The 26,260-nt window shown below is 39.4% G+C and overlaps 2 protein-coding genes across 3 annotated transcripts; one reads left to right on the top strand and one right to left on the bottom strand.

Annotated features, from left to right (window-relative positions):
* Window positions 1-1,470: 1,470 nt before the first annotated feature.
* Window positions 1,471-19,145, bottom strand: thbs4a (thrombospondin 4a). Its single transcript, XM_050051438.1, has 24 exons — window positions 19,010-19,145; window positions 14,921-15,045; window positions 13,763-13,960; window positions 13,382-13,629; window positions 13,149-13,251; window positions 12,949-13,040; window positions 11,795-11,846; window positions 11,486-11,688; window positions 11,261-11,398; window positions 10,684-10,764; window positions 9,930-10,082; window positions 9,686-9,790; window positions 9,485-9,592; window positions 7,798-7,957; window positions 6,732-6,850; window positions 6,595-6,647; window positions 6,341-6,425; window positions 5,070-5,166; window positions 4,809-4,987; window positions 4,588-4,636; window positions 4,257-4,453; window positions 2,193-2,365; window positions 1,964-2,103; window positions 1,471-1,874 (listed from the first exon to the last, which is right to left on the bottom strand). Exons 2-24 carry the CDS (start codon window positions 15,000-15,002, stop codon window positions 1,837-1,839), a joined length of 2,853 nt encoding a protein of 950 aa, XP_049907395.1. The 5' UTR covers window positions 15,003-15,045; window positions 19,010-19,145; the 3' UTR covers window positions 1,471-1,836.
* mtx3 (metaxin 3) lies at window positions 19,054-25,939 on the top strand. 2 transcript variants are annotated; one of them, XM_050051440.1, is made up of 9 exons: window positions 19,054-19,175; window positions 21,049-21,118; window positions 21,599-21,675; window positions 21,794-21,886; window positions 21,974-22,156; window positions 22,256-22,332; window positions 22,589-22,746; window positions 23,005-23,093; window positions 23,256-25,939. In XM_050051440.1, the coding sequence occupies exons 1-9, from the start codon at window positions 19,083-19,085 to the stop codon at window positions 23,349-23,351; spliced, it is 936 nt and encodes a 311-aa protein (XP_049907397.1). In that variant the 5' UTR covers window positions 19,054-19,082; the 3' UTR covers window positions 23,352-25,939. The 2 variants fall into 2 exon arrangements, with proteins under 2 accessions (XP_049907397.1, XP_049907398.1); XM_050051441.1 differs by lacking the exon at window positions 23,005-23,093.
* Window positions 25,940-26,260: the final 321 nt, after the last annotated feature.

Raw genomic sequence — 26,260 nt, 5'->3', positions numbered from 1 at the left:
GATTTGTTCTTATTCTGTAAGTACCAATTGATTTTTGGGATTCAACAATGTTTTTTATTTCTGCTGGGGTTTTTTTGTTTTTTGTTTTTAGTGGTCAGAACCACTTTGACCAAGATAAGAAAAGAAAGACATCTTGTTTTCACAATCCAGAAATCTTTTTGTCCAATGCAAGGAAAGTTTCAAATTTGAGGAACATAAAAATGCATGAATATTACTTAATCAAATCTAGATTATTATATGGTTTATACAGGTGGCAACTATTTTGATAATCAGTTAAGTCATTTTTCATACAAAAACATTTCATGGCTCCAGATTTTTTTAATGGGGACTTGCTGCTTTTCCTTTTATTGAAATGACTACAATTTTTCTGCACTGAGTACATTTACCTTTCAGACTAAAATATATTTTCCAGATTGCACTTATATATTTTTACTTAAGTAACATTTTCAGTGCAGGACTTTTGCTAGTAAAAGAGTATTTATACAGTGTAGTGTTTGTACTTAAACTTCAGTAAAGGATCTGAATACTTCTTCCTCTGCTCCTGCTGCTGACAGCATTTAAAGCACCAGAAATGTTTTCTGGGTTTTTGTTTTTCTTGTAACACCAGTACTGAAGCTCTGGAAAATCACATTTACTTTATTTAAGTTCCGGTAACATTACGTCAGTTTTACTACAGCCAAAGTTCTTCTTATGACTTTTTTTGTTGGTGGCATTTCTCCAGTGTTTAGGGGGCGTTACCTATGCTAATAGCTCCTTTATGACAGTGAGATTCATCATTCAGCACACCTGGGTAAGAGCAGATTTGGCTGGATGAGAACATTTAGTGCATCTAGAGGTGACTAATATTTTTTCTTTTAACAGAAAATGAAGAGAAAAGGCCGAACAGATCAGTCACAATAAAGAAACAACAGATCTGAAATAATACTGATAAAAATAAAAATAAATAAGCAAACTGTAGACAAAACATTATGGAAACAGCAGTAGTAACAATATAAAATTTTAGCTCATACCTAATATCAGTAACCATGAAATGCAACAATAACCTGGTTGATCCTGCCAGACTCTCCCTGCTGACTTGATCTAGAGTTTTCCAAGGATGTCCTGGTACTACTTCGCTGCCAGCAGACGGGGGTACACCTACCCTCACTTTATTATTATTATTGGTATTGGTACTAATAGGCTAAAAGTAGGATTAGTTTTAATATACTTTCCTCCTTTTTTCCCCTCTCCCCCATCCTTTCACCTGTCAAACACAAACACACACAACGACCAACACAACCTTGTCCCCCTATCCCCTGACAACATTGATTTACTGGCCTGTATTTACTGTTCTTGTTTTGTTAGTGTTTTGTACTGTCTTGAAATAAAAAAGGAAGAAATTTGAGAATGTTGCTGCATGGGTCACAATGATCTCAAATAAAAAAACGACATTGAACCTAGTGGTTTTCTTAAATGCTCTGGATTTTATTGAACTTGCAACATATTCAAAAGGTACTGCATCTTTAACGGTAAAATACTGATAAACTCCCATGTGAGATATTGCATAGACATACACAGAACCTGCTGATGATTTATACAAGAATGCGCTGACTTCAGTTACACACTAAGTATATAATGCCCAATGCGATGCTTTCCAAAGAGCTCCTCACTCCAATGACAAAGTTAAAATACTATCACTAAAAACTGTCCACCATGTTCCCTCTCACATTCATCTTTCTGTCTCTAACTCCTGTCCTCTACCTCTGTTGCAGCTCTGCTCCGTTTATCCACTTTTTCAGCAGAGCTGGAGTTGTTTCCTCGATAGATCGCTCCCCTTCTCTGGCGTCACTCTGTCTTCTAGGCATTGATATCCTCATAGTCAGCAGGAATGGTGTCTGTGGGGATGAGAAAGAAAAGGAAACTCATAGGCATACTGAAGTGTTTATGTAGCTGACTGGACTGCCTTCAACTTGCAGACACTCACCGTTGCATCTGTACTTCAGATTGGACCAGATTATATTTTCCTGAGAGAAGCAGAACACGCCCAGTCTCCCGCCTCTCATGCTGGTGTCAATGATTACCCCTGTGTCCGCCACCAGTGACGGGCCCTCAAAGAAGCGAGCCCTGGTTCACACACAAGGTGGAACTTGTTCAGTTAGTTCACACAGTATGAGTGTGTAGATCTTTAAGTGTTGGTGTGTGTCTGTTTGTACCTGATGTATCCAACCTGCGGTCTGTGCTGGAGGAACCAGCGGTAGGAGACCTTGTCCTTCCAGCCAACATTCCTGGGGTCCTTCCACAGGAGACGCACCTGGTTGGGGGTGTCTCCTGTGTGCCAGAGGGAGTTCCTCATGTGCTCACCAGGACCCGTCTTTGACTTCACAGCCTAGTGATAAAGAGCCACATAGCATGAGAGAAGGAAACACACCTCCCCAAGGTGAATCTCAGGAGGTAAAGCAGGGTGTCCACAATCACAGAATTGCCAGATTCATGGGTGGATTATGAGACAAAGGGCCCCTGGACACAGATATGCAAAAGGCCCCACCACCTCTCCTCCATAGGGGCGCAACACACACACTTTGTGGTGATTATGCCTACTTTTTTATGTTTGCATCTCTTTGTAGTCCTTTTGTGCCTCTTTGGGCTAATTTGATGTCTCTTTTGGTCATTTTGGGTCTCTTAGAGATAATGTTGTGTCTTTTTTGGTTGTTTTTACCCTTTTTTATACTTATTTTGTGTCTTTTTGCATCTCTTCTTTATGGTTGCGTCTCTTTGTAATCATTTTATCTTTTTGATTGTTTTGTGTCTCTTAGACGTAATTTTAAGACTTTTTTAGTCGTTTGTTAGTGTTTCTCTTACATGTACTTGTGTCTTTTTTGGTTGTTTTTGGTGTCTTTGAGGTCATTTTGTGTCTTTTTGCATCTCTTTTTTATGTTTGCCTCTACTTGTAGTCGTTTTGTGTCTTTTTGGTCGTTTTGTGTCTCTTAGAGATAATTTTGTCTTTTTTGGTTGTTTTTACCCTTTTTTATAGTTATTTTGTGTCTTTTTGCAGTCCTTTTGCATCTCTTCTTTATGGTTGCGACTCTTTGTAATCATTTTGTGTCTCTCAGAAATCATTTTGTGTCCTTTTTGGTCGTTTTGTGTCTCTTATAGGTAATTTTGTATCTTTTTTGGTCGTTTTTTGTCTCTTAGAGGTAATTTGTATCTTTTTTGGTCGTTGTGTGTCTATTAGAAATAATTTTGTGTCTTTTTTGGTTGTTTTGTGTCTCTTAAGGGTAATTTTGTATCTTTTTTGATTGTTTTGTGTCTCTTAGATGTAATTTTGTGACTTTTTTAGTTGTTTTTTAGTGTTTCTCTTACAGGTACATTTTGTGTCTTTTACAGGTAATTTTGTGTCTTTTTTGGTTGTTTTTGGTGTCTTTGAGGTAATTTTGTGTCTTTTTTTTGGTTGTTTTACCCTTTTTGGAGTTATTTTGTGTCTTTTTGCAGTCCCTTTGCATCTCTTTTTTATGTTTGCCTCTCCTTGTAGTCGTTTTGTGTCTCTTAGAGTTCATTTTGTATCTTTATTGGTCGTTTTGTGTCTTTTAGACATAATTATGTGTCCTTTTTGGTCGTTTTGTGTCTCTTAAGGGTAATTTTGTATCTTTTTTGATTGTTTTGTGTCTCTTAGACATAATTTTGTGACTTTTTTAGTCGTTTCAAGTTCCTTAGAGGCCATTTTGTGTCCTTTTTGGGTGTTTTGTGTCTTTTAGAGGTGATTTTGATTCTTTTTTGGTAATTTTGTTTCTCTTACAGGTAATTGTGTGTCTTTGTTGGTTGTTTTGTGTCTCTTAGAATTAATTTTGTGTATTTTTTGGTTGTTTTTGGTGTCTTTGAGGTCATTTTGTTGTTTTACCATTTTTTGAGTTATTTTGGGTCTTTTTGCAGTCCCTTTGCATCTCTTTTTATGTTTGCCTCTCTTTGTAGTCGTTTTGTGTCTCTTCAGGGTAATTTTGTGTCTTTCATAATTATTTTGTGAGTCTTAGAGGTAATTTGTATCTTTTTTGTTCAATTTGTGTGTCTTTGTGGTCATTTTGAGTCTCTTCCTAGTCAGTACATGTTAATTTGAGTTACATTTTGCAGGTAAAGGCCCATTCAGTAATCCATCCATGGGCAGATTGATCCTTCTGTCAAGCTGTCCTTGGGCAAGACACTGAGCCCCATATTGCTTCTGAGGACCAGACAAGCACCTCGCACGGTAGCTTGCAGCCATCATGTCTTTAAATGAAGCCATTTACCTTGAGTTGTATTCCCGGCTCAGCGACGGCTCTGAAAGGCGCAGCCTGCCAGTAGGTTTGTTCAGTCTGTTTCCACATCACCACGTAGAAGGAGGAGGAGTCCTGGTAGCCAAAGATGAAGCCAGCATAGTCATCATCCGTCACCGTGTTTACGTGGAATGTTCCCTCGAAGTCAACCCCACTGAAAGCTTTGTAGCCTGCAGATGTGGACAGTAGAGAAGAAATACACAACATATAAGGCAAAAAGCTGACCAAAAAAAAACCCCACACTGAAGAAGACGGGAAATGTTCTGTTGTTAAAAAAGACTGTATGAAGGTATTCTGTGCTCACCTACAGCAAGGCCAGGGTCAGAGTTCATGGTCTGAACTATCTCCATACCCTGTCAGGACAGAAGAGAGCAGCTTCACTTTATTTGTACCATTATGGGACTCGTGATGGTGATCAAATTTTACATACAGTACAGTGTTATATGGGCCCAACTGATATGAGCTGTAATACCCTGTAACAGAGGCGAGTTAGGAAAAGGGGGTTGAACTTTGGCTCCTGCTTACCTGATTTAGGACCACCCAGTTGGGGTCAATCTGAGAGTCTCCCTCTGGATCCAGCACTACGGTCTGATAGGCTCTGAAGTCGGTCAGGGTGACCTCAGCGTTCTCCGGGCAGTGGTCGATTCTGTCGATGATGTTGTCTTTGTCAAAATCTCCTTCGCATGCGTCTCCAACACCGTTCCCTGAAATACAAGAACACAGCTTAGGGGAACACACATCAGAAACACATAATCATACCAGGAACAAACATGAAGTGATACTAACTATCAGTGTCCTTCTGGTCTGGATTGGGAACTAGTCTGCAGTTGTCATCGTTGTCCAGTATGCCGTCGTTATCATCGTCATCGTCACATTCATCTCCCTGTCAAAATAAAGTAGCACATTTGGAGTGGTGTGAAGTCAGCAGACATGAGATGAATTATTGAAATATGAATATAATTAATTAAAGGAACACCTCACCCCCCAAATGATCATTTGTACATGTTAAATTAAATTCGTAAAGAAAACTTTTTCAGTGAAGTTCCATAAACTGAGAAAAATCTTGATGAATTGAAGTCATAGGGGACCGCATTTGCCACATCCATTTTCATCTGCATTCTCATCTTCCAGCTCCTTCTATGGGACCCCAAGGCGTTCCAGGCCAGGTGAGATATGTAATCCCTCCAGCATGTTCTGGGTCTGCCCCGGGGCCTCCTACCAGTGGGACGTGCCCGGAACACCTAACGGGAGGACGCATCCTGATCAGATGCCAGCACCACCTCAGCTGATCCCTATCGACACGAAGGAGCAGCAGCTCTACCGTGATGTCCGAGCTCCTTACCCTATCTCTCAGGCTGAGCCGAGCCACCCTACAAAGAAAACTCATTTCAGCTGCTTGTATCCGCAACCTCATTCTTTCGGTCACTACCCAGAGCTCATGACCATAGGTGAGGGTTGGGCCGTAGATGGACCAGTAAATTGAAAGCTTCGCCTTCAGGCTCAGCTCCCTCTTCACCATGACGGTCCGGCGCAGTGCCCGCATCACTTCAGACTCCACACCCAACCACAACGAATCCAAAAACTGAGAAAATTCTTGATGACTTTAAGTCATAGGGGACCACATTTAACAACAGCAAAACTATATCAAAATGTCTCTTTATAAACTCTCACATAACTCGTGCAGTATAATCCAAGTTTCATTTATCCAGTCATATGCTCAGTAGTTTCCAAACAGAGAACACTCTCTAACAGGAAACTGACCTGAAATCTATGCTTTCTTGAAAACCAGACTACATCGACAAAAACAAATTTTTTAACCTGAGCTTTACCTGAGCTGCTGGTCTTCCACTGCATCGACTGGTAGTTTGTTTGTGTCATTGTGCAACCTAACTGAATCTGAACCGACTGATTAAAACACCAAAGTCACAAAATAATAAAAGCGAACTGGTCTAAAATTACTGAATTCAACGAAACACAGGGTGAGTAATTAATATAGAAATGGTCATTTGGGGGGTGAAGTAGTCCTTTAAGTTAAGTATGACAAAAGAGATTAAAACCATTCCATCCTTGTCGGTGTCCAGCTGAGAGGAGTTGATGATTGTGGGACAGTTGTCTTTTGTGTTCTGGTGGCCATCACCATCACTGACAAAGAGAAGGTAGAGCAGGTTAAACAAATGGCAAAACTTTCTTTATATAAATACACATGCCTATATATACACACATTTATATACATGAAAAAAAACTGAGTTGGGATTAATAAAGTATATCATCTTCTTCTATTCATACCACAGGTTATGATAATAGACTCTACCTGTCTATGTTGTCGTCACAGGTGTCTCCTACGAGGTCATCATCAGAGTCGGACTGCAGGGTGACAAAATACACACTGCTGGTCAGAGTTATGGGAGCAGATTCATCTTTTTGTCAGGTTGTTGTTTGGTTTGTTACCTGGTTGGGATTGGCCATATCAGGACAGCTGTCACAGACATCTCCCACCCCGTCATTGTCTCTGTCGCTCTGGTCTGGGTTGGGGATTTGCTGGCAGTTGTCCAGGATATTCTTCAAGCCTGTGAACATAAACACCTCAGCACTTTTATTTCTGCGTTATGTGTAAAAGCGTTGACAGGAAAATCAGAAAAGCCTGACAGAACGCAGCCAGACACGGTCTGTCAAACGCATCACCAGATGGCAGTGTTTGTTTAAGACGAAGGTGAAATAGTTTCCAGTGGCCTTCAATGCCTGGCGGAGGCTTACCGTGGAAAAAATGCTTTTCAGAAACGAGACAGACATGACCAAGCGCTTAGAAATCCAGCCTTGGAGTTAAAGACATAACCAAATGATCAAGGGGCTGGAGCTCTGCCAAACTGAATGAACACGAGTCAACAAACAGAGTCTAAACATGGAACATGCATAAGCATATAAAGTTAAACGTCCAGGCTCACACACAAAGGCAAGAGGTAAACAATGTTTTTCCAATGGAACAAATGAGAGGTGCTCTAAAAGGGGCAATCAAGTGAAGTATGTGAGACAACACTTATGATTCCAGTTGGAACATTTTAACATTTAACACTGTTCTCTAGTGGGGTTTTTGAATGTTTTGGGTTTTCTTTAATGAGGCTTGGGTTGTTTTCCTGAAAGCCAGTGATCTAACCAGCAGGGGATGTGAATTGGAAACAGACACAAACAAGACCAGGAGGATATTTTAAACAGATAAAGAGCTGCCAGTTCAGTGAAAAAATGTCCACACTTTCCACCAGCAGGACTGTAAAGCTTCTATTCTTGTCCTGGCGGTATGCAGTTTGGACAACCTTCACAGACACGGTAGGTGTCAAACGTGATTATTGCCATTTGGTTTCACATTGTGTTTCCAAATGTATTAACTCAAACTGATGCAATAAAAGCAGTAGCGGTGCAGTTGCTACACCTCCTACAGAAATGACTGTCCAACTGTTTTAGCCACTGTGACCAAAACTATGAGATTTTTTGACTGTTAAATAATAACAAACACACTCACCATCCCCATCCATGTCATCATCACATTCATCTCCCAACCCGTCCTGATCAGTATCCCTCTGTGAGGGATTGTCGACCAATCTGCAGTTGTCACAGGCGTCACCATGGAGATCCTTATCGCTGTTCTTTTGGTCCACATTTGGAGTGAGCCAACAGTTGTCCTAGGACAGAAAAATAAGGTTTACTGTACAGTGTTGTGTTTCTCAAATGTTTTTTCTAATTATTTGTTGCGACCCCTGCTGTTAGCCAGTATTATCTGGGTGTTGAGCTGGGTTGAGTGCGAGATGGACTGGTAATCAGGGCTTTGTGTGGGCCCAGATTTATGCTCTGTCACTTATTTGCTCTTTCTCCCTATGATGTATCAGCCTTCCTTAGTTTATCCTTGATTCTCTTTTGCTTAAAATGATGCATCTCACATATTTGTCATGGCCCAAGAGCCAGGTTATGACATATAATCTTTGATACAGTTGACCACTCAATTGTTTAGCTAGACTTCACAATCTGGTTGGCCTCTCTGGTACTGTTTTTAATTGGTTTTAATCCTTCTGACAGAGAATTTTATGTAACAATGGATGTATGTTCATCAATAAGCTATTAAATGGATTGTGGGGTCCCCCAAGGCTCAATTTTAGGTCCAACACTTTTTAATCTTTACATGCTGCCACTTGGAAACGTCATCAGGAGACATGGCATCAGTTTCCATAGTTATGCTGATGATACACAGCTGTACATGTACATGCCGTGTCTCGTGATGACTCAGGGCCAGTTGATGCATTTTTTAACTGTATTTTAGATATCAAATCCTGGATGGCAGACAACTTTCTTCAACTCAAGCAGGATAAAAAAACGACGTCTTAGGCTCAAAGAGAGAAACTCAGTGCAAAACTGCAAGAACTGTAACTAAAACCCTGTCAAGGGGTGAAAAACCTCATAGTTATCTTTGATTGAAATCTTAGTTTTGAGCCACATATTAGAAGTATAACCAAAATTGTTTCTTATTATCTTAAGAACATTGCCAGAGTGCAACTGTTTCTCTCCCAAGCCAACACAGAGACACTAATGCATGCTTTAATTACCTGCAGAACTGATTACTGTAATGCTCTACCTTCTGGTCTTCCTAAGAAAAACATTACTCAGTTACAGTTTTTACAAAACTCAGCTGCATGTGTGCTGACAAGGACCAGAAAGAGAGCACACATTACACCAATTTTAAAGTCTCTGCATTGGAGTCCTGTGTGCTTCAGAATTGATATCAAGATCATTTTATTGGTTTATAAAGCTCTTAATGATCTTAGTCATACCTATTTATCAGATTTGCTTTTATCTTATGAACCCTCAGGTCTTCTCGCCATGGCCTTTTAATAATCCACAAAGTTCATCATTTCATAACTATGGTCCACATCTGTGGAACAGTCTGCCAGAAGACCTGAGAGAGTGTTGATGTTTTTAAAAGCAAACTCAAGACCTACCTTTGTAGCCTGGGTTTTAACTGATTTATTATTATTGTGTATCTATCTATTTATTTATTTTTATTAATCTCTTTCTAGCTGGTATATTCTTCTATTTTGTTACTTATTTATTTACTTAATTATTGACTGATTTAAAATTGTTTTCAAAGTGAGAGTTACATTCCTTTTCATAAAATTGTTACAGTGCACCAAAATATGTGAGAGCTCATTGTTACCTACATCTATGTTAATGATGCCATCACTGTCTGCGTCATCATCACAGGAGTCGCCCATCCCGTCCCCATCTGCGTCCTCTTGGCCAGAGTTTGGCACAAACACACAGTTATCCTGGAAACGACACAGCAAAAACACATGCAGCATTAATTTATAATACCAACATGAATTACATGTAAGAGAGTGCAGGGGTGTATTAATGAGTACCTGCTTACAGTTGCCGTCTCTGCACTGAAGTTTATTGTCAGGATATGCGTCAATATCTGTGTCCTTTCCACACACGTAGCCATTACCTGCCCAGCCAACACCACACTAACACACACACAAGAAGGAAAAAGCACATCATGACATTTCATGTAAATGATGTAATGAGAAACAGCACAGGTTTTCATTCATGATCCAGGGGGATGCGTACAGCTGAACATGATGTCAGTATTGACTAAATTCTTACCACACAGCTAATGCTGCCATCTCTCTCTAAGATACACTCAGCATTGATGTCACAGGGGCTGGGCTGACCGTTGGGGCAAAGCCTGGTGCCATGACATCCATGTGTCTGGTCACCTGTGAAGCCAGTTTTACACTCTCCGCAGCGGAAGGAGCCCTGGTGAGGAGAGTACAGAGTCAGAAACCAAGACAGTGTGATGATAACCACACTCTCATTTAAGATAACATTTAGAATACATTTCAAGGTCCTACTCCTTATATACAAAGCCCTAAATGGACTACAACCAAGCTGCATTGCCAACTCCCTTGTTAACAATTTGTCTTCAAGAACACTGTGATCATCTGCTGCTCATGTGTTGGAGGTTCCCAGCAGAAGCAAAATGAAAATCCAGGATGCGGCCTTTGTTAATTACACCCCAAAGCTATGGAACACACTACATATAGATACCAGAGGAGCCGGCTCACTAAGGCTAAAACTCTTTCTTTCTCTTACACTTTGTGTCTTTTAAACTGTTGAATTTTAATTGATCTTATGATTTATGGTTTTCCAATTTTATGATTTATTGTTTTGCTAAAATTTAGCTTTGATGCCTTCTATGTATTCTATTTTCATCTTATTTTTGTTTTACATTGTATCCTGTTATACTGAATTGCCTGCTGCATGTAACTTCCTTATTGTAAAGCATGTTGTGCTGCGTTTCCTGTATAAAGGTGCTATATCAAGACAGTTTATTATACAGCAGTTTCAGTGGTCTTACGATTGTGTTGTAGCAGTGTGAGTTGGGAGTGCAGCCTCCATTCTCTGGTGGGCTCAAACACTCATCTATATCATCACACACCTGGAAAGAACAGATGAAAGTTAGTTTATTGATTCATTCATTCATTTTATGTAACCGCTTAGGGGTCGCGGTGGGCTGGAGCCTATCCCAGCTGACATTGGGTGAGAGGCAGGGTACACCCTGGACAGCTCGCCAGACTATCACAGGGCTGACACATAGAGACAGACAACCATTCACTCTCACATTCACACCTACGGACAATTTAGAGTCACCAATTAATCTGCATGTCTTTGGACTGTGGGAAAAAGCCAGAGCACCTGGAGAAAACCCACACTGACACGGGGAGAATATGCAAACTCCGCACAGAAGGGCCCCCCCAACCTTGGTTCAAACCAGGAACCCTCTTGCTGTAAGGCGACAATGCTAACCACTGCCCCACTGTGCCGTCCTGATAAAACTTAGTATATAAGAAAAAGACTTACATTCTTCTAACAGGTACAGATAAATCAAACAGATGAGTGTTTTCCATACAGTGTATTAATGTTGTTTGTTGTACCTGTTTGTTAGACTTGGCATAGGACACTCCCACTCCATTTAACTCTGGTCCGCTGTATCCCAGAGGGCATTTCTCACAGCGGAAACCGGGAGCAGTGTTCACACACAGGACACCAGGGTAACATGGGCTAAACTGGCACTGAGACACACACACAAAAAACATGGTGAACAAATGATAACTACAACTGGTTACATAAGGACGCATAAGGAAACATATAATCCATACCTCATCTACGTCATCACAGTGTACCCCGTCTCCTGTATATCCATCAGGACAGGGGGCACATTGGAAACCCCCCGACTCTGAAGGGATGCACATGCTCTGTCTGAAACAGGTCCCAGGTGGACACTGGGTCAGAGGCTGAGGCCGCATGACAAACTGCCCAGGATCTGGAGTTTGAGCTGGGTTAGTTGGATTGCCCCCAAGACCTGTGGGCACACATGGGCAGATATTAAAGCAGCTGGTTAAAATGTCACTTTGACAGTATAGTGTCATGATTTCTGTATAAATGATCATCATTTTTGTAGTGCTTACCACAGGCGAGACACTCTGCGATGGTATTCCTAAGAAAAGTTGTCTCCTTAATCTGAACCAGAAAGAAGCAGAGTGTGAACTGTTAGTCAGGACAAACTGTGCTGCTCGGGTAGTTGTGTTAGCACTTTACAGCTTATATCATTAAAGCCAAATCTGAATCATATGTTTCAGTAACTATTAAAGGTCTGTATGAGACCCAGAAGTTTTAAAAAGCTATAAAATGCGTGTCTGCTAAGGCAAGCTCCAGTGATCTGTTTCCATACATAAAGGATTCTCTCTGAGCGTCTGAAATCATCCACTTCTAACTGCTGCTGAGGTGAATTTCACTTTTACTCAGCTGTCTGCCGCTGAGGTTACATAAAGTCTTGAAACGAGAGAGCTGCAGCAGGTCCTCGCAGTCTGGATTCTTACTTTTCACAAGAAATTGCTGATTTTATTGCAAAACCAATCTTATCCCGAAGAAAAAGGAAATTCCAAATGGTTGTGAATCAGCCCACATTCTTTCACTTTAATAAGTAGGGAACTCCTCTAAACAACCGGGGACCTCTCCATATTTTCTGCTACTAAAGGTTCTCTAAAAATACTTCATAATTAAAAAGCAACCATAAAGGTGGCAAAAAACATCATCAGATTATTGGACTGTTTATTAGAACTCCATGGTGAAATACTGTGGTATTATACTTTTATTTTCCAAATCATCTTGAACCAGTAAAATGTTGTATTTTTCCTTTCCATCAGGAAATGTCTCACCTCTGTGAGACACACAAGACTGAGACTAGGGTGACTAGGTATCAGACACTTTACTGCTTTTAAAGGCCCTTTCAAGATGATTTTAACCAAATTTAAGACAGATTTTTGGATAAATAATATCTTTCTTATTTAAGCATTGCAGTCAAGTATAAAGATAAATATGTAGTCATGTGCAGAAGTAGGCTTTTTGCAGGAATATGGTTATTAGAGTGAGTTAGGTTGATCTACATTTTGCCAACAGTTAAGTATTAGGTATCAGAAATGTGGACTCTCACATAGAAGAGCTTGACACATTCAAATTAAAAATGAAAAGATGGATAACTGAAATTAATGACTTACAAGCCATAATATTTACAAAATAATTCAAGATATTTTAAGGCTTACTGGGGCACAGGACAGGTTACCTGCTGGTGGAGCAGCTCCTTCATCTCAGCAAACATTTTCTTCAGCTCCTGCATGGTGGCCTTGTCCTGTGCCGCCCTGCCTCCCTGGATACCTGATGGTATTCCCACAAATCACAATTGGAGAATTAGACACACAACACACGTCTACCAGGTGTAAGTTTAAATGACTGCAGGTGTCACATGCAATCTGTTCTTCTCACTTAACAGCTGCAGAGATTCACGCTGATCCACGCTGCAGTCCTGCAGAGTCGCCACATTATCTATGGTGTCCTCTATCACCAGCTTCAAGTCTGTCAGTTCATCCTTACAAAGGAATAAATACATTGAATGATCAGAATGAAAAACACATGGCATATGTCTGTCAAGGTACTGCACCGCTCAAACAGTGTTCATAATTACACTGTAATGTTCGAACTGTAAACTTCTTAATCACCTGTCCACTAGACTGCAGTGTCCTAAGTGCCACCTTGTTGGGACCTTGGGGGAGTGACCCAAATGCAGCGGGCAGATCCTCCAAAGTGTGCACCAGTCTGCAGTCTACATAGATGTGAAGGCGAGGTGGACCGCCCTGTAAACCACTGGCGTGTAGCATCACATGGTGATCTTGCCCATCTGCCAGGGAGGCGTGATTGAAACTGGTTGTGCCAAATCTGCCATCAGTCTTCTGGTAACGAATGGTAACTAGAGAGGGAGAGATGCAGGGATGAAAGAGAGACAGAGCGGCAGCAGGAGAGCACTGAAACATGTAGTGATAATCTAAACTGTTTAAGTAGTCGTCGCAGACACTGTTACATGTGTTAATATAATCACTCACCCTTGCTGAGTTTGGCCTGCACACTGAGCTCCAGGTACTTGGTGTTATCTTTGGGGTTGATGATACTGTAGAGAGAGGTGGGGGCCTTGCTGTGGAGCCTGAAGGAAGACAGGATGAACGCCTCATCTCGCCCTTTGTTCTTCAGGCTTCCTTGGAGCAAGTCTGGCAGGCAGTCAGGAGACACCAGCAGGTCATAGACTAAAACAGGAAAGGACAGTTAAACACCTGCGTTATACTGTCGTATAAACACTGTGCCATGATTGTAATAAAAGTTCAGAGAAAAGGCACAGTTAAACACAGACAGTGAGGGAACATACGGCATAGTGGTCAGTTAATAGTGTGTAAGATGCTTATATTCAGTGTACCTGCTGAAAGAACTCAATCTGATACACTAGAAGTGGTGCTGAGTTTCTTTTTTAGTCTCTATTAATGGAGAGTTTCCTCAGTGTGCCTTGATGGCTATGGCTTGCAGTGTACTGTGGATTGCTACTGCTGAGTCAGTGGTACTTTATTATGTGTGACAGTGTACCTGTGTGTGTTAACACATGCATATGTGTGTGTGTTAAAGTGCACGTTCATGTTTGTATCCTGCTGTGTTTTATAGAGTGGTAGACTGGAGTCACAGAAAGGGAGCAGCAGTAAACTCTTTCCACTGGAACAAAGTAACCCGCTGCCTCACACACATGCACAGACACACACAGACACACAGACACAGACACAGACACACACACACACACACACACACACACACGTACAGTACACACACTGCACACAGCCATTAGCTGAATTCAGGAATAATACAAAGTGACAGGAAATTTTATGGAAACAGTTGCGTGTAGATTCCAGGCAAATCAAAGTTTTGCACATGCACTTTCTCAGATGGCAGTTAGCGTTTTACCATCTAAAACTGATTTACGTATTTAGGTCAGACAGTTACTGGAGCCACAAAAAAGTCAAACAAATCAAACCTTGTTATTTGTGGGCTTGCTGCAGATTAGAAGTTGTAAGACTAGACAACAGATTGTTAGGGATGCACAAAATTGGAAAAGACAGTAACTGAAACAGACCTAATGGACAGTGATGTAAAGAGGTCTCCAACAAGTGCTGGTCTAAAGACACATGTTTTCCAGAAGAGCATGGATGGTGAAAAATACTTACTAATGCCTTGAGCTGTGACAGTGAGCACCAGCTGTTGCAGCACCAGAGACAGAGCCGCTGCTCTGGCCCACACACCCATCATTCAGTGCAGCAGTATGGGACACACCTCAGCAGAAGATTTATCCCTGAAGAAAAAAAAAATTAGTTTCCACTTGTGGATCAGAACAAGAATCACAGATTAATCACCTGCTTCAACACAGAGTGATGGAAAAATCCAGATGTTAAGGCAAAATCTCAGCAGAGGTGAGATGGTTTTGTGGACACAGGCACAGCTTTTAAAGGAAAGGGGAGTGTCCTTGCACTCTACTGTTGCGAAAGTGGCACAGTGTCGGGACTATTTTAATAGTTTGTGGGAGTGTCCCCTTTCTACTATATTTCCATCGAATGATACATGTTGTCCCTGTGTGTAAAAGCTAAAGCAGTATTACTACATACTAGAAATATTTAAACCAATGAATAAGAAATTATATATTGTATTTTATTCTAAAAAAAGACTCTCAATGACTGCATTATTTATACTGCATGAGCAAAATGTATTTTTTAATGTATTTATGACCCTATTTCATTTAGAGTCAAGATAAAGCTTTTAATCCTTGAGTCTTTGTGTCAACTGTCTTATATAACAGCATAAAAAGTATTGTAAATCTGTCTGTAAACAGTCAACCAACTCTAAATAATGTCTAATATGGATTATGACTGTGTCTCAAAGGTGGAAAACTTGAATCCAGGTGGCCATTGTTCTTTACAAACATCTAGAACTTGTGTCATTGATGTGGATTTCATCTCTCATCTTTGGTTAGCCAGCTGAATTATATAACAGTGTACCACATGCTTTTAATTTTATGTAATTTATTCTAACTTGTACTACATGCCTCTGCAAACCTTCCCTAAATTCCAGCTGCTGAAGAATGTGGGAAGGGAAGGACAAAGAGGGCTAGACTCGGGACCCTGGAAACATTTCATGATAGATGTCTGGTACTCGTCTTAAAGCTTTCCCTACAAATCTCCAGTACATTTCAAAATCTCTGCCGCAGGTCCAAGCCAAAGACAGAGACATTTACCATCCCGCCGAGCATTATCACCGTGTATCCGTTAGTGTCTGGCTGTCTGGTCGCCAAACACCTGGCTGCCTTCAAACAGCCTGACAATCAGCCAGTGGAGAGAGATGTCATGCTTTTGTTGTGGAAAATAAGAACAGTTCCACAATTTTTTTTCTCAATAAAAAATCCAAATATGAAATGCTGACGTCCATTCCTGATCAAGACAGTCAGTCTCTGTGGACATGGAAGCAAACAGTGCATCACTGTTCTTTTCAACCTTTACAAAAATGCAATGCAGTCTTTCACATGTGCACAGAAACACTTCACACAGGATGTTGTGATTTTAGATGTGAAACCAAAGCTCACCCTTCCAAATGATGTGTGTATCTTAAAATTCACATGATATAATACATGTTTTTAACTTTGCACATGCATGCAAATCTTAATATGTGAAAACTTAATTTCACATGTGAAGTGAAACATTTCATATTTTACATTTCAACTAATTAACTAACTAACTAGCTAACTAACTAATGTATTATCCATCCATTTTCATAACCGCTTATCCTCTTAAGAGTCGTGGGTGTGCTGGAGCCTATCCCAGCTGACATTGGGCAAGAGGCAGGGTACACCCTGGACAGGTCACCAGACTATCACAGGACTGACACATAGAGACAGACAACTATTTACACTCACATTCACACCTACGGACAATTTAGAGTCACCAATTAACCTGCATGTCTTTGGACTATTAACCTGCATGTCTTTGGACTGTGGGAGGAAGCTGGAGTACCCAGAGAAAACCTACGCTGACACGGGGAGAACATGCAAACTCCTACATGTTAATGTATTAACTAACTAGCCATTAACAAGATAACAAACTAACTAACTTACTAACTGTCAACTAACTGGCTATTGACAAACTATTTACTTAATAACTGTCAACTAACTATTAATAACCAATCAACCAAATATTCATTAACTACTTAACTAATAAATAAATATAAACTGCCTGACAGTTAACTATTAGCTAACAATTAACTAAGCATCAACTAACTAACTAACCATTACCTAAGTAAGTAACTAACTAACCAACTAGTTACTGTATTATGTAATGTTAATGATTTAAATAAGTAGCCATTAACTAACTAGCTAACCAAATGTAAACTAACTGGCTATTAACAAACTATTAACTTATTAACTGTCAACTAACTATTAATGAACAATTAACCAAGTATTCATTAACTACTTAACTAATAACTAAGAAACTGACTATTAACTACCTGACAGTTAAATGTTAACCATTGTTTACCATTACCTACCTACCTACCTACCTACCTACCTGACTAACTAACTAACTAACTAACTAACTAACTAACTAACAAATTAAATGGCAATACAAACTATTAACTTATTAACTGTCAATTTACTATTAATAACCAATCAACCAAATATTCATTAACTACTTAACTAATAAATAAATATAAACTGCCTGACCGTTAACTATTAGCTAACAATTAACTAAGCATCAACTAACTAACTAACCATTACCTAAGAATTAACTAAGCATCAACTAACTAACTAACCATTACCTAAGTAAGTAAGTAACTAACTAACCAACTAGTTACTGTATTATGTAATGTTAATGATTTAAATAAGTAGCCATTAACTAACTAGCTAACCAAATGTAAACTAACTGGCTATTAACAAACTATTAACTTATTAACTGTCAACTAACTATTAATGAACAATTAACCAAGTATTCATTAACTACTTAACTAATAACTAAGAAACTGACTATTAACTACCTGACAGTTAAATGTTAACCATTGTTTACCATTACCTACCTACCTACCTACCTACCTACCTACCTGACTAACTAACTAACTAACTAACTAACTAACAAATTAAATGGCAATACAAACTATTAACTTATTAACTGTCAATTTACTATTAATAACCAATCAACCAAATATTCATTAACTACTTAACTAATAAATAAAGATAAACTGCCTGACAGTTAACTATTAGCTAACAATTAACTAACCATTAACTAACTAACTAACTAACTAACTAACTAACTAACTAACCATTACCTAAGTAAGTAAGTAACTAACCAACTAGTTACTGTATTATGTAATGCTAATGATTTAAATAAGTAGCCATTAACTATACCGTTACCTACTTACCTATCTATCTCCCTCCCTCCCTCCCTACCTACCTACCTACCTACCTGACTGACTGACTGACTAACTATTAATGAACAATAAACCAAGTATTCATTAACAAAATAACTAATAAATAAGTAACTATTAATCACCTGACAGTTAACTGTTAACTAACAATTAACTAAGCATTATCTAACTAGCCATTACCTAACTAACTAACTGACTGACTGACTGACTGACTAACTAACTAACTAATTAACTAACAGATGAAGGGTGTACAGCATGTAAAGCCCTGAGAGGCAAAACTGTGATATTGGGCAACATAAACAAAAATGTAGTTGACTTGACTTCTGTTTTGGGCCAGTGGGTGAAGGTCAATTTCCCTTCTGTATATCTGCACACAGGCCATTTTATAAATGCATTCTAATCAGGGGGGTTTTCTCCTATTACTCCAAAGTAATCAATACCTTTGAGATTGAGAGTTCAGAGCATGACTTTGGTTGGCAAACCACAAAGTCCATTAGTAGCTGTTCTGGAGCCTTGGATGGATCACACAGTCCTCCTCAGCAGATGGTCCTGCCAAGTTGGATTTGTTATTACATGTTCTTATGTTGTTTTGTGTTAATGCATTTCTCATTGTGTTAACTATTTTTGTGCCCCCTCTCATAACGGTGCAACATGCAGAGTTGTTGCCAGGATGGCTTAATTTTTTCAAGAGTGCCTCACCATTACTTTCAATTCTATCTTTTTTTCCATCATTACAAACAGTTAATGAGTTTTTACTGGGAATAAATAAATCATTATAATTGCTGACATAAAGATGCATTCTCAAAAACAGCAGTCATTTTAAAGAGACATAAATATCCACATCCATGTGTCACCTCATTATTTTGATTTCTTCACCTCTGCACGCTCTGCTGTGACAGGTACCGCGTGACGTCACCTGCTCCTTCCATGAACCAAAACATGGCGGCTGCCATGGAGCTGAGATGCTGGGGAGGAGACTGGGGTTTGCCTTCTGTCCACAGCGAGTCTCTCATAGTTCTGGTAAGGTTGTCGCCTGCTTGTGAAAAAACACGGTCATTATATCCAGGCCTGCCTTTAAGACGAAATGTTTCCTCTCCGCTTTTCTCTGCGTCTTCTCTGTGTACCTCTCTGGTTAGCTTCCATGCTAACATGCCAGCTGCAGTTGGCTGGTGGGGCTAGCTGCTCGTGCTCAGCTCGATGTGCAGGACAGAAAATAATATTTCCAGCTCAGTTGTGTGTTTGCACAGCTGCAACATTACCTTTGCTGACTGCATCCTCTGTCCTTCATTATAAAGTCAGAAGTCTCTGTGTCATAGCTAACAGAAATGTGGTACTTCAAGGTCAGCTTGTTGAGGCTCTGATTGTGATTTATCTGGATACATTCCTCTCTTTCTCCCCGCGAAGCTATCGACGGTGGCCGAGGCAGTAATAACATGCCAGAAAAATAACATTAAGTTGTTTGCTCGCTGTTTATCGTGTTGTTATTTGTCAGCATGTTCATGCAGTTACAACTCTGACCACAGGGTGACACTTTCACTGATGTTCATACCCAGATGACACATTGACTGTATAAAGGAGTCATTTTTTAGGCATTTACTCAGTGATAATAATGTGTTTTATTTTGGTTTGCATTGGTTTATTGATAGGAGTCTAATATATTTATAAAGTACAACATGTCACAGTTTGTCAGGCATAGTCCAGAGCTTATTTCCATCTTTGTACCTGGTGTACCTGATCTGATGCACAGGTATTTAGCAGTGACCCTTTGAAACCTGGAGCTACATCACTTTTCTTGCAAGAATTTAAACCTTTGAACCCTGAGCAAATTGGTGTGTTTCTTTCAAAAACATGGGAAAAAAGGCAATGAGCAACTTGGCAAGAAATATCCCACAAATTGCAAACAAACAAACAAACAAACAAACAAAAAAAACATAAATAAATAAAAATAACTAATTTTAAAATAGAAAATTACTTAATAGAAAAAAAAATAGAAAAAATATTATGAAAGAATTATGATATTAATAATAATTAGTATTATTACATATTAAAATTATGTTACAGAATTATTATGATTTTTAAGCACTCTTTTCAGGTCATTTTCATGTAGGTTTGTTTCAAACTTTCTTTCCTTTTTTAAATTTTATTTATTTATTTATTTTTCTACAATTTTTTTGTTTATTTTATTTTTTTTACTCATTTCTTGCTATTTTTTTGGGTCACTTCTTTCATTGCACATTGCTTTCTCCCCATGTTTTTTTTTTTTTTAATGTAACATGTATTTTAGAGTTAAATCCAACAGAAAATTGACAAAATGCCAAAGATTTGCTGGTCCTATCTCTTCCAAAGTGATGATTTGCTGTTTTTTCTGTTTTATATCCTTGTGAACTGGACATCTTTTGGTGTCAGATAAAATACAGCATTTGAAGACCTCACATTGGACAGAAAATTGTGATAGTTAGTTATTGCTAATATTTGACATTTTTTACCCTAAACAATAATGAAAATAATTAATTGTTGCAGCCCTAATTGCCGCATCTTTTTGTCTTTTGTTTTTTTTTTCTGTTTGTTGTTGTTTGCTTTTTAGCTTGCTTTGTTTTTCCTCTTACTATAAATGAAACTGTTTCACTTGTGCTAAATCTGTATTAAGAGTCAGTGCCAAATTCCTACTGAAGGAACTTTGATTGCAGCAAGCGTTCACCAGTATTACAAGACTGATATCATACAAAGCTCAGCCTTGATTGCACTATTATGGTCTTGCACTGGAGCCAAGTACTTTGTATTTGGATCAATAGTCACAGCTAACATCTTTGGCAGACTCTGAGATCATAAATGCACTTTTGGTCATCTCATTTTAACATCACTTCTGATTCAAGTGTGTGTTTTTTTCTTTCAGGCATACGCCAAGTTTTCAGGTGCAAAAATCACAGTTTCTCCCATAGACTGGACATGGAAAACTCTAACAGGTGGGCTGCAGCTTCCCATAAACCTGAATTGCATAACATTGAGATCCAGATGGGGATAGCTTGATATACACATAGGTCGACGGAGAATTCTATTACTAACATAGGAATGTTTAACAAATAAATACAGTGCTTTTAATTGTACACGTTTGTAAAATATATCCATATTATCCATTTGGAGCTTTCTTAATGCTCTCGAAAATAACACATTACAACAGCAAGCATACTTAAAAGTAACATGACAACTTGACAGCTCCAATACGTTAATCGTTCAAGTCATGAAAGTTTTGTGGATCCAAAAATGTGCCAGTAAAAGTGGAAAAACACAGATTTAAAGCATGGGTTTATGTTTTATGCATCAGATTTGGTTACAAAATTAATTGTAGATACACACATTACATCGTACACGACAAGACCTTAATAACATGTTAATGCAGATGCAGTGCCAGATGTAATGTCTTCCTCCTGTCGTTCAACCTGCAGGGACAGTCCCAGAGTTGCTGTGTGGAGACTCTGCAGTTCAAGAACCTACACAGATTCTCAACTTTCTGAGGAAACATGTAAGAATGAATGCCGGGAAAGCTCACTATTCATCACCTGGTCATTATGTCTCTGAACCCATTCAGCAGATTCAGTAGATTTACTGTAATATTTTTGATTTTTCCTTTTTTGTTCCAGAGGTTTAATGCAGACTATGAGCTTTCAGCCAGACAAGGAGCAGACACAATGGCATACATCGCTCTGCTTGAAGAGAAACTACGACCAGCTCTGGTATCACCATCTCTCTTCTGCTTTTCCTTGACAAGAACTTCTGTGTAAATACTGATAATATTTAAAGAGATGCTTTCTGTCCCACAGCTGCACACGTTTTGGGTGGATGCAGAAAACTACGCCAATCTGACACGGCCATGGTTTGCCTCTCGCTCGCCTTTCCCTCTTAACTTTCTCGTTCCTAATCGCCATGCCAACATCGCCCTCTCCCGCATCCTTCTAACCAAAGGAGAGGCGCCGCTGCACAGAATCACTGAGGTAGAGGGAAAGGTAAATGTTGACTTGTCTGATTCATTACTCACATGTTGTGTCATCCCTGTGACTGCAAAGTTTTCTCAAACTGTAAATCTTTCCCACTGTCTGCCTCAGATTTACAGTGATGCTAAAGAGTGCCTGAATCTCCTCTCCTACAGACTGGGAACGGCAAACTACTTCTTTGGCAACTTGTAAGTTCTTTAATGTCATTTGAAAGACATGCAGGTGCAACACTATTAGAAAACAGAGAGGATGAAAAAGCCCCAAAAATTAAGATGGAAAGGTGTATTTTTATTAGATTTGTGGTCAGGAGTCTGTGCCAGCGTTAGTTTTTCTCAGTAAAAATTCAGTTGGCCAAGTGACAACCATTAATCACAGTAAGCAATAGACCAAATTTTGACCTATATATTGGGATTTATCTACATTTATTTTTGCTTGTGTTTGTAGGCCGACCAGTCTGGATGCCTTTGCATTTGGTTTTCTGGCTCCAATTTACAAAGCGGGTCTCCCCAGCAGTCCTCTGCAGAGCCACCTCAGACAGCTGGACAATCTCACAAGCTTCTGTGACAACATCCTCGCAGTCTACTTCAGCTCGGACCACCCTTGTAAGATTGCTGCACACACTGGAATTACTCGCACTCTTGGGGCTGTAGCTTGGTGAAATTAACCCACAAAGATGAAGGAGAAGTTTTGCTTTTCATGAACACAAAACAACTAACATCATCAGCATATTCCCTCTCCTTTGACTGCATGCTTGCTCTTTGTATCTGCTCTATTGACCTAACACTGTTTCTCTTCCACTGGCTCTCTCGGCTTTCTCCTTCTTCCTCTGTGGGGGTCGTCACTGTGTAATCTCTCTGCAGGTCCTCCTCCACCTATTCAGGAAACAATGGATGCCAACCTGCAGAAACTAACTCAGCTTGTAAACAAAGAGTCCAACTTGATAGAGAAGGTGCTTCTGCTTTCCTTTTATCGTCTTTGCATGGGTTCATGGTTGCATTTGGCAGGTACAGTCTCAGCTGTACTAAAAGTAGTGTCTCTCACTGAATCATTGTCACATTATTTTCTGCTCGTGCATGTGCACTCTAACTTAACTTGACATTTTGTGCTGTAGATGGATGACAACCTTCGCAGCAGCCCTCAGCACAAACCCCACAGACCAGACCCCAAACCCAGTCTGGCCAGTGAGAAAAACTCGACTCCTGCCTAACCCCTGACCTGTCAACCCTGATCCAGCCTTATGATCGGAGGAGGAACAGCCTGTAGATGAAAGGTGCAGTTCTGAATCTGACTCAGCGTCCTCAAATAAAAAAAATGTTATCCAGCTGAACTATAGTTTGAATGGAAAATAACCTAATAATTAATGGAATGACTATATAATTATCAAAGAGACTATTTTACAGGAGCGTAATGATGATAGATTTCAAAGATGCTGGTCTGAAAGAGAAGGAAAAGTGCATGTGTGAGGATTTTTAAAAAGGTTGAGCGCATGTATGTGGTTATGGATGGAATGCTATGAAGTGGTGTTTAATGAGGAAGAAGCAAAGTTCAAAGGAAAGCTGAAGGAAATGAAAAGTCCAGCAGGGAAAAGAAGTGGTGATGTTTGACCTCTGGGTGGACCACTTAACCTCTTCTTCCATTTGTTTTCCGTAAGATAGATATATTTTAAGTTCAAGTTTTTTGGTTTTCCCTCACTCTACAGTGGATGCACCGTAGGAAACATAGAAACATCCTCACCTGTTTCATGAGGATTTTGTTATTTGTTAAAGTGGAAATAGATGACATATCAACTTTCCCCCCTCATCGCTTTACGTTTTCCTCAAAGCCTATAACTACCAACGACACAAAGCACACTGCATTTTGTTTTCCACAGTTACTTCTGTATAAATTGAGCCTTCATTTGTCCAGGAGCTCGTACCCAGTGGCCGACAGAATTGCATAATGAAAGCAATGCTATAGGTGGTGCAGGAATGAGTCCTTAAACCTGGAAATGAATTAGCATTATTGCACTCCTGGTTCCCTAGTCTGAAAGTCAGTGGGTTATTTGGATGGATTTTTTTTAGATGCCTGAAATAAGGTCTGTGGTTAACAGTTAACACAAGTATAAGATACAAGAGATAGAGTACATCAGTAAATACCCTACTCGTGAATTTTGAAGCCTTTCGGGAGCTTAAAAAAAGTTTGCCACAACAGAATGTCATCACAAGGAACACGGCTGTACAGCCTTGTTTTGGTGTTGATGTTAAGTCATGTGACCGCGGTGTAGTTTGCTTATAGCCTAACGTTAGCTTGTTACCTCTGACGATTGTATTTAGCTTTCAAAAATCATGAAAGTGGTGTTCATTTGTGACGATTACCTTGCTGAACACACCCTGTAAGCATCATAAACTTTTGTTTTTTTCTGCAATAATGCAAAATCCAATGGAAAAATGCCATTGACTTTTTGACGAGGGAACCAGGGTGACGCTAACTTCCACATCAGCCTAAAGAAAAACACCATCCCTGCAGAACTGTATTAGGGAACCAGTCTAAACAGCGATGGGGTCATTATATTTTAGCCACTACATCATGCAATCAACATTTACTTCATTATCATAAGTTAAAGCAAAAAAAAGTGTGTATTTACACTTTAAAGATACACTGATACTAAGATAGTACAGTGTTGTGCTAAAGCACTTAGATTTGTTTAGTTGTGTTTCTCCAGTTTATAAATCTGTGTCTACTCATGGAGGACCTCAGATCCTTCGGCAGCGCTCTGAGCGTACGTCCTTCCTCAAGTCCACTGTAAAAACATTCTGTAAATTCTAATTTGATTTAGTGTAATGTACAGTATGTATGCAGTCATGACTATAAGGATATTAATCCCTTATTTTGCTTTGCTCTCACCTCCTCGGCTTTGTATAGCTTGTATAGTTGTAAATATTTTCATGGTTAAAATCAATGCAATTTACTGGTGGTTTCCTCTGATAGGGCTGATCAGCTTCTTCACAATCTTTGCTAGATATACTGAGGTAATAGAAGGGCCTTACACACTGTATAGACATATTCATGCAAAATATGAGGGACTAATTTTAGTGTGTATGTAGGACTATCAGAAACCAGTGTGTCTCGCAGTTTAAGATATTGTGTCATTAATAATCCACTTGCTGTTGTTGCCATGGGTTTCCACAATCAATCTTGTACAACGTTTATTTTGTTGGTTTTTCTGCCGTGTTTTCATTTGCTGTGCCTATTTAACAGTCACCTTGTTGAAAGTTAAGTGTCTGTCCCATTTGGGAATGTCTCATTAGCTGCCTTTTTTGATTTTTACTGTCTGAATTTCTGGAATTAGACAGTGAAATGAGTTGCCACTTTTTTTTCCCTTTTACTGTCATGTTGCCTAATATCCTCACAGCTCATACATTGCCTAACTGTGTCTAATCCATGTGATTACTTTCATTATTTCTCTGTGTCTAGAAGTATTAATACTTACTACTTGTTGCAACTTCCAGAAATAACTTCATGGTTACATTCCCTTTAAAGCACCATATCCTGAAACAAAAGCATTCATATGTGTGTGTGTGTGTGCTGCCAGTTAAAAAACGCTGTTGGACAACAAACAGGCTTGTGAGGACCATATGGGTGCAGTGTGCCTTCATGACTGCTGGTGTCTTTGTACACTTGTCAGAATATGACCAGTGTCCTTCATAATTTTGATACATTGCCATAAATTATCTTTGTCACTTCTGTTACTGTTGTTTGTCCTCTGCAGATAGTTGGAAACAACTGTCGTCATGTTATTGAAATACAAATATGATAATCCAACCACGACCACTGTCTGTCTTTTTTCAAGCATCTTGATATTTAACTAAAGGTGCCGATAAACAGTCCTCTGGAGCCTGATTTAAATTGGCTGTTTGCCTCCTATAGATGTTTCCTCCATGTACTAATCCAATGCAGTAAGGCGTGCTATTGGGTGATTTGTTTTTCCAGTAACAATTACAGAAAATTTCACCCTCGCCCACCACGCTTATTTGCGTGATTGGTTGTTTAGATGTCGGGAGGATAGAGAGCTCTTTGTTTGGTTTTGGCCTCAGATGTGGAAAAAATAAGAGTAATTAAGATGAATGGAGATGATGC

Source organism: Epinephelus moara, chromosome 8 (assembly GCF_006386435.1).
Source record: "Epinephelus moara isolate mb chromosome 8, YSFRI_EMoa_1.0, whole genome shotgun sequence".
Lineage (NCBI taxonomy): Eukaryota > Metazoa > Chordata > Actinopteri > Perciformes > Serranidae > Epinephelus > Epinephelus moara.
Note: the sequence above shows the minus strand (reverse complement) of the source record. Positions and strands in the feature narration are given on the sequence as shown.

What these genes read in the sequence shown, in the direction of transcription:
- thbs4a (XM_050051438.1), bottom strand. Translation starts at nt 15,002, where the DNA reads ATGATGGGTGTGTGGGCCAGAGCAGCGGCTCTGTCTCTGGTGCTGCAA. An exon ending in TGAATCTCTGCAGCTGTTAA is followed by an intron (nt 13,041 to 13,148) that starts GTGAGAAGAACA and finishes GAATACCATCAG; the next exon opens with GTATCCAGGGAGGCAGGGCG. An exon ending in TCTGAAGTACAGATGCAACG is followed by an intron (nt 1,875 to 1,963) that starts GTGAGTGTCTGC and finishes TCATCCCCACAG; the next exon opens with ACACCATTCCTGCTGACTAT.
- mtx3 (XM_050051440.1), top strand. Translation starts at nt 19,083, where the DNA reads ATGAACCAAAACATGGCGGCTGCCATGGAGCTGAGATGCTGGGGAGGA. An exon ending in GACATGGAAAACTCTAACAG is followed by an intron (nt 21,119 to 21,598) that starts GTGGGCTGCAGC and finishes TTCAACCTGCAG; the next exon opens with GGACAGTCCCAGAGTTGCTG. An exon ending in CTTCAGCTCGGACCACCCTT is followed by an intron (nt 22,747 to 23,004) that starts GTAAGATTGCTG and finishes ATCTCTCTGCAG; the next exon opens with GTCCTCCTCCACCTATTCAG.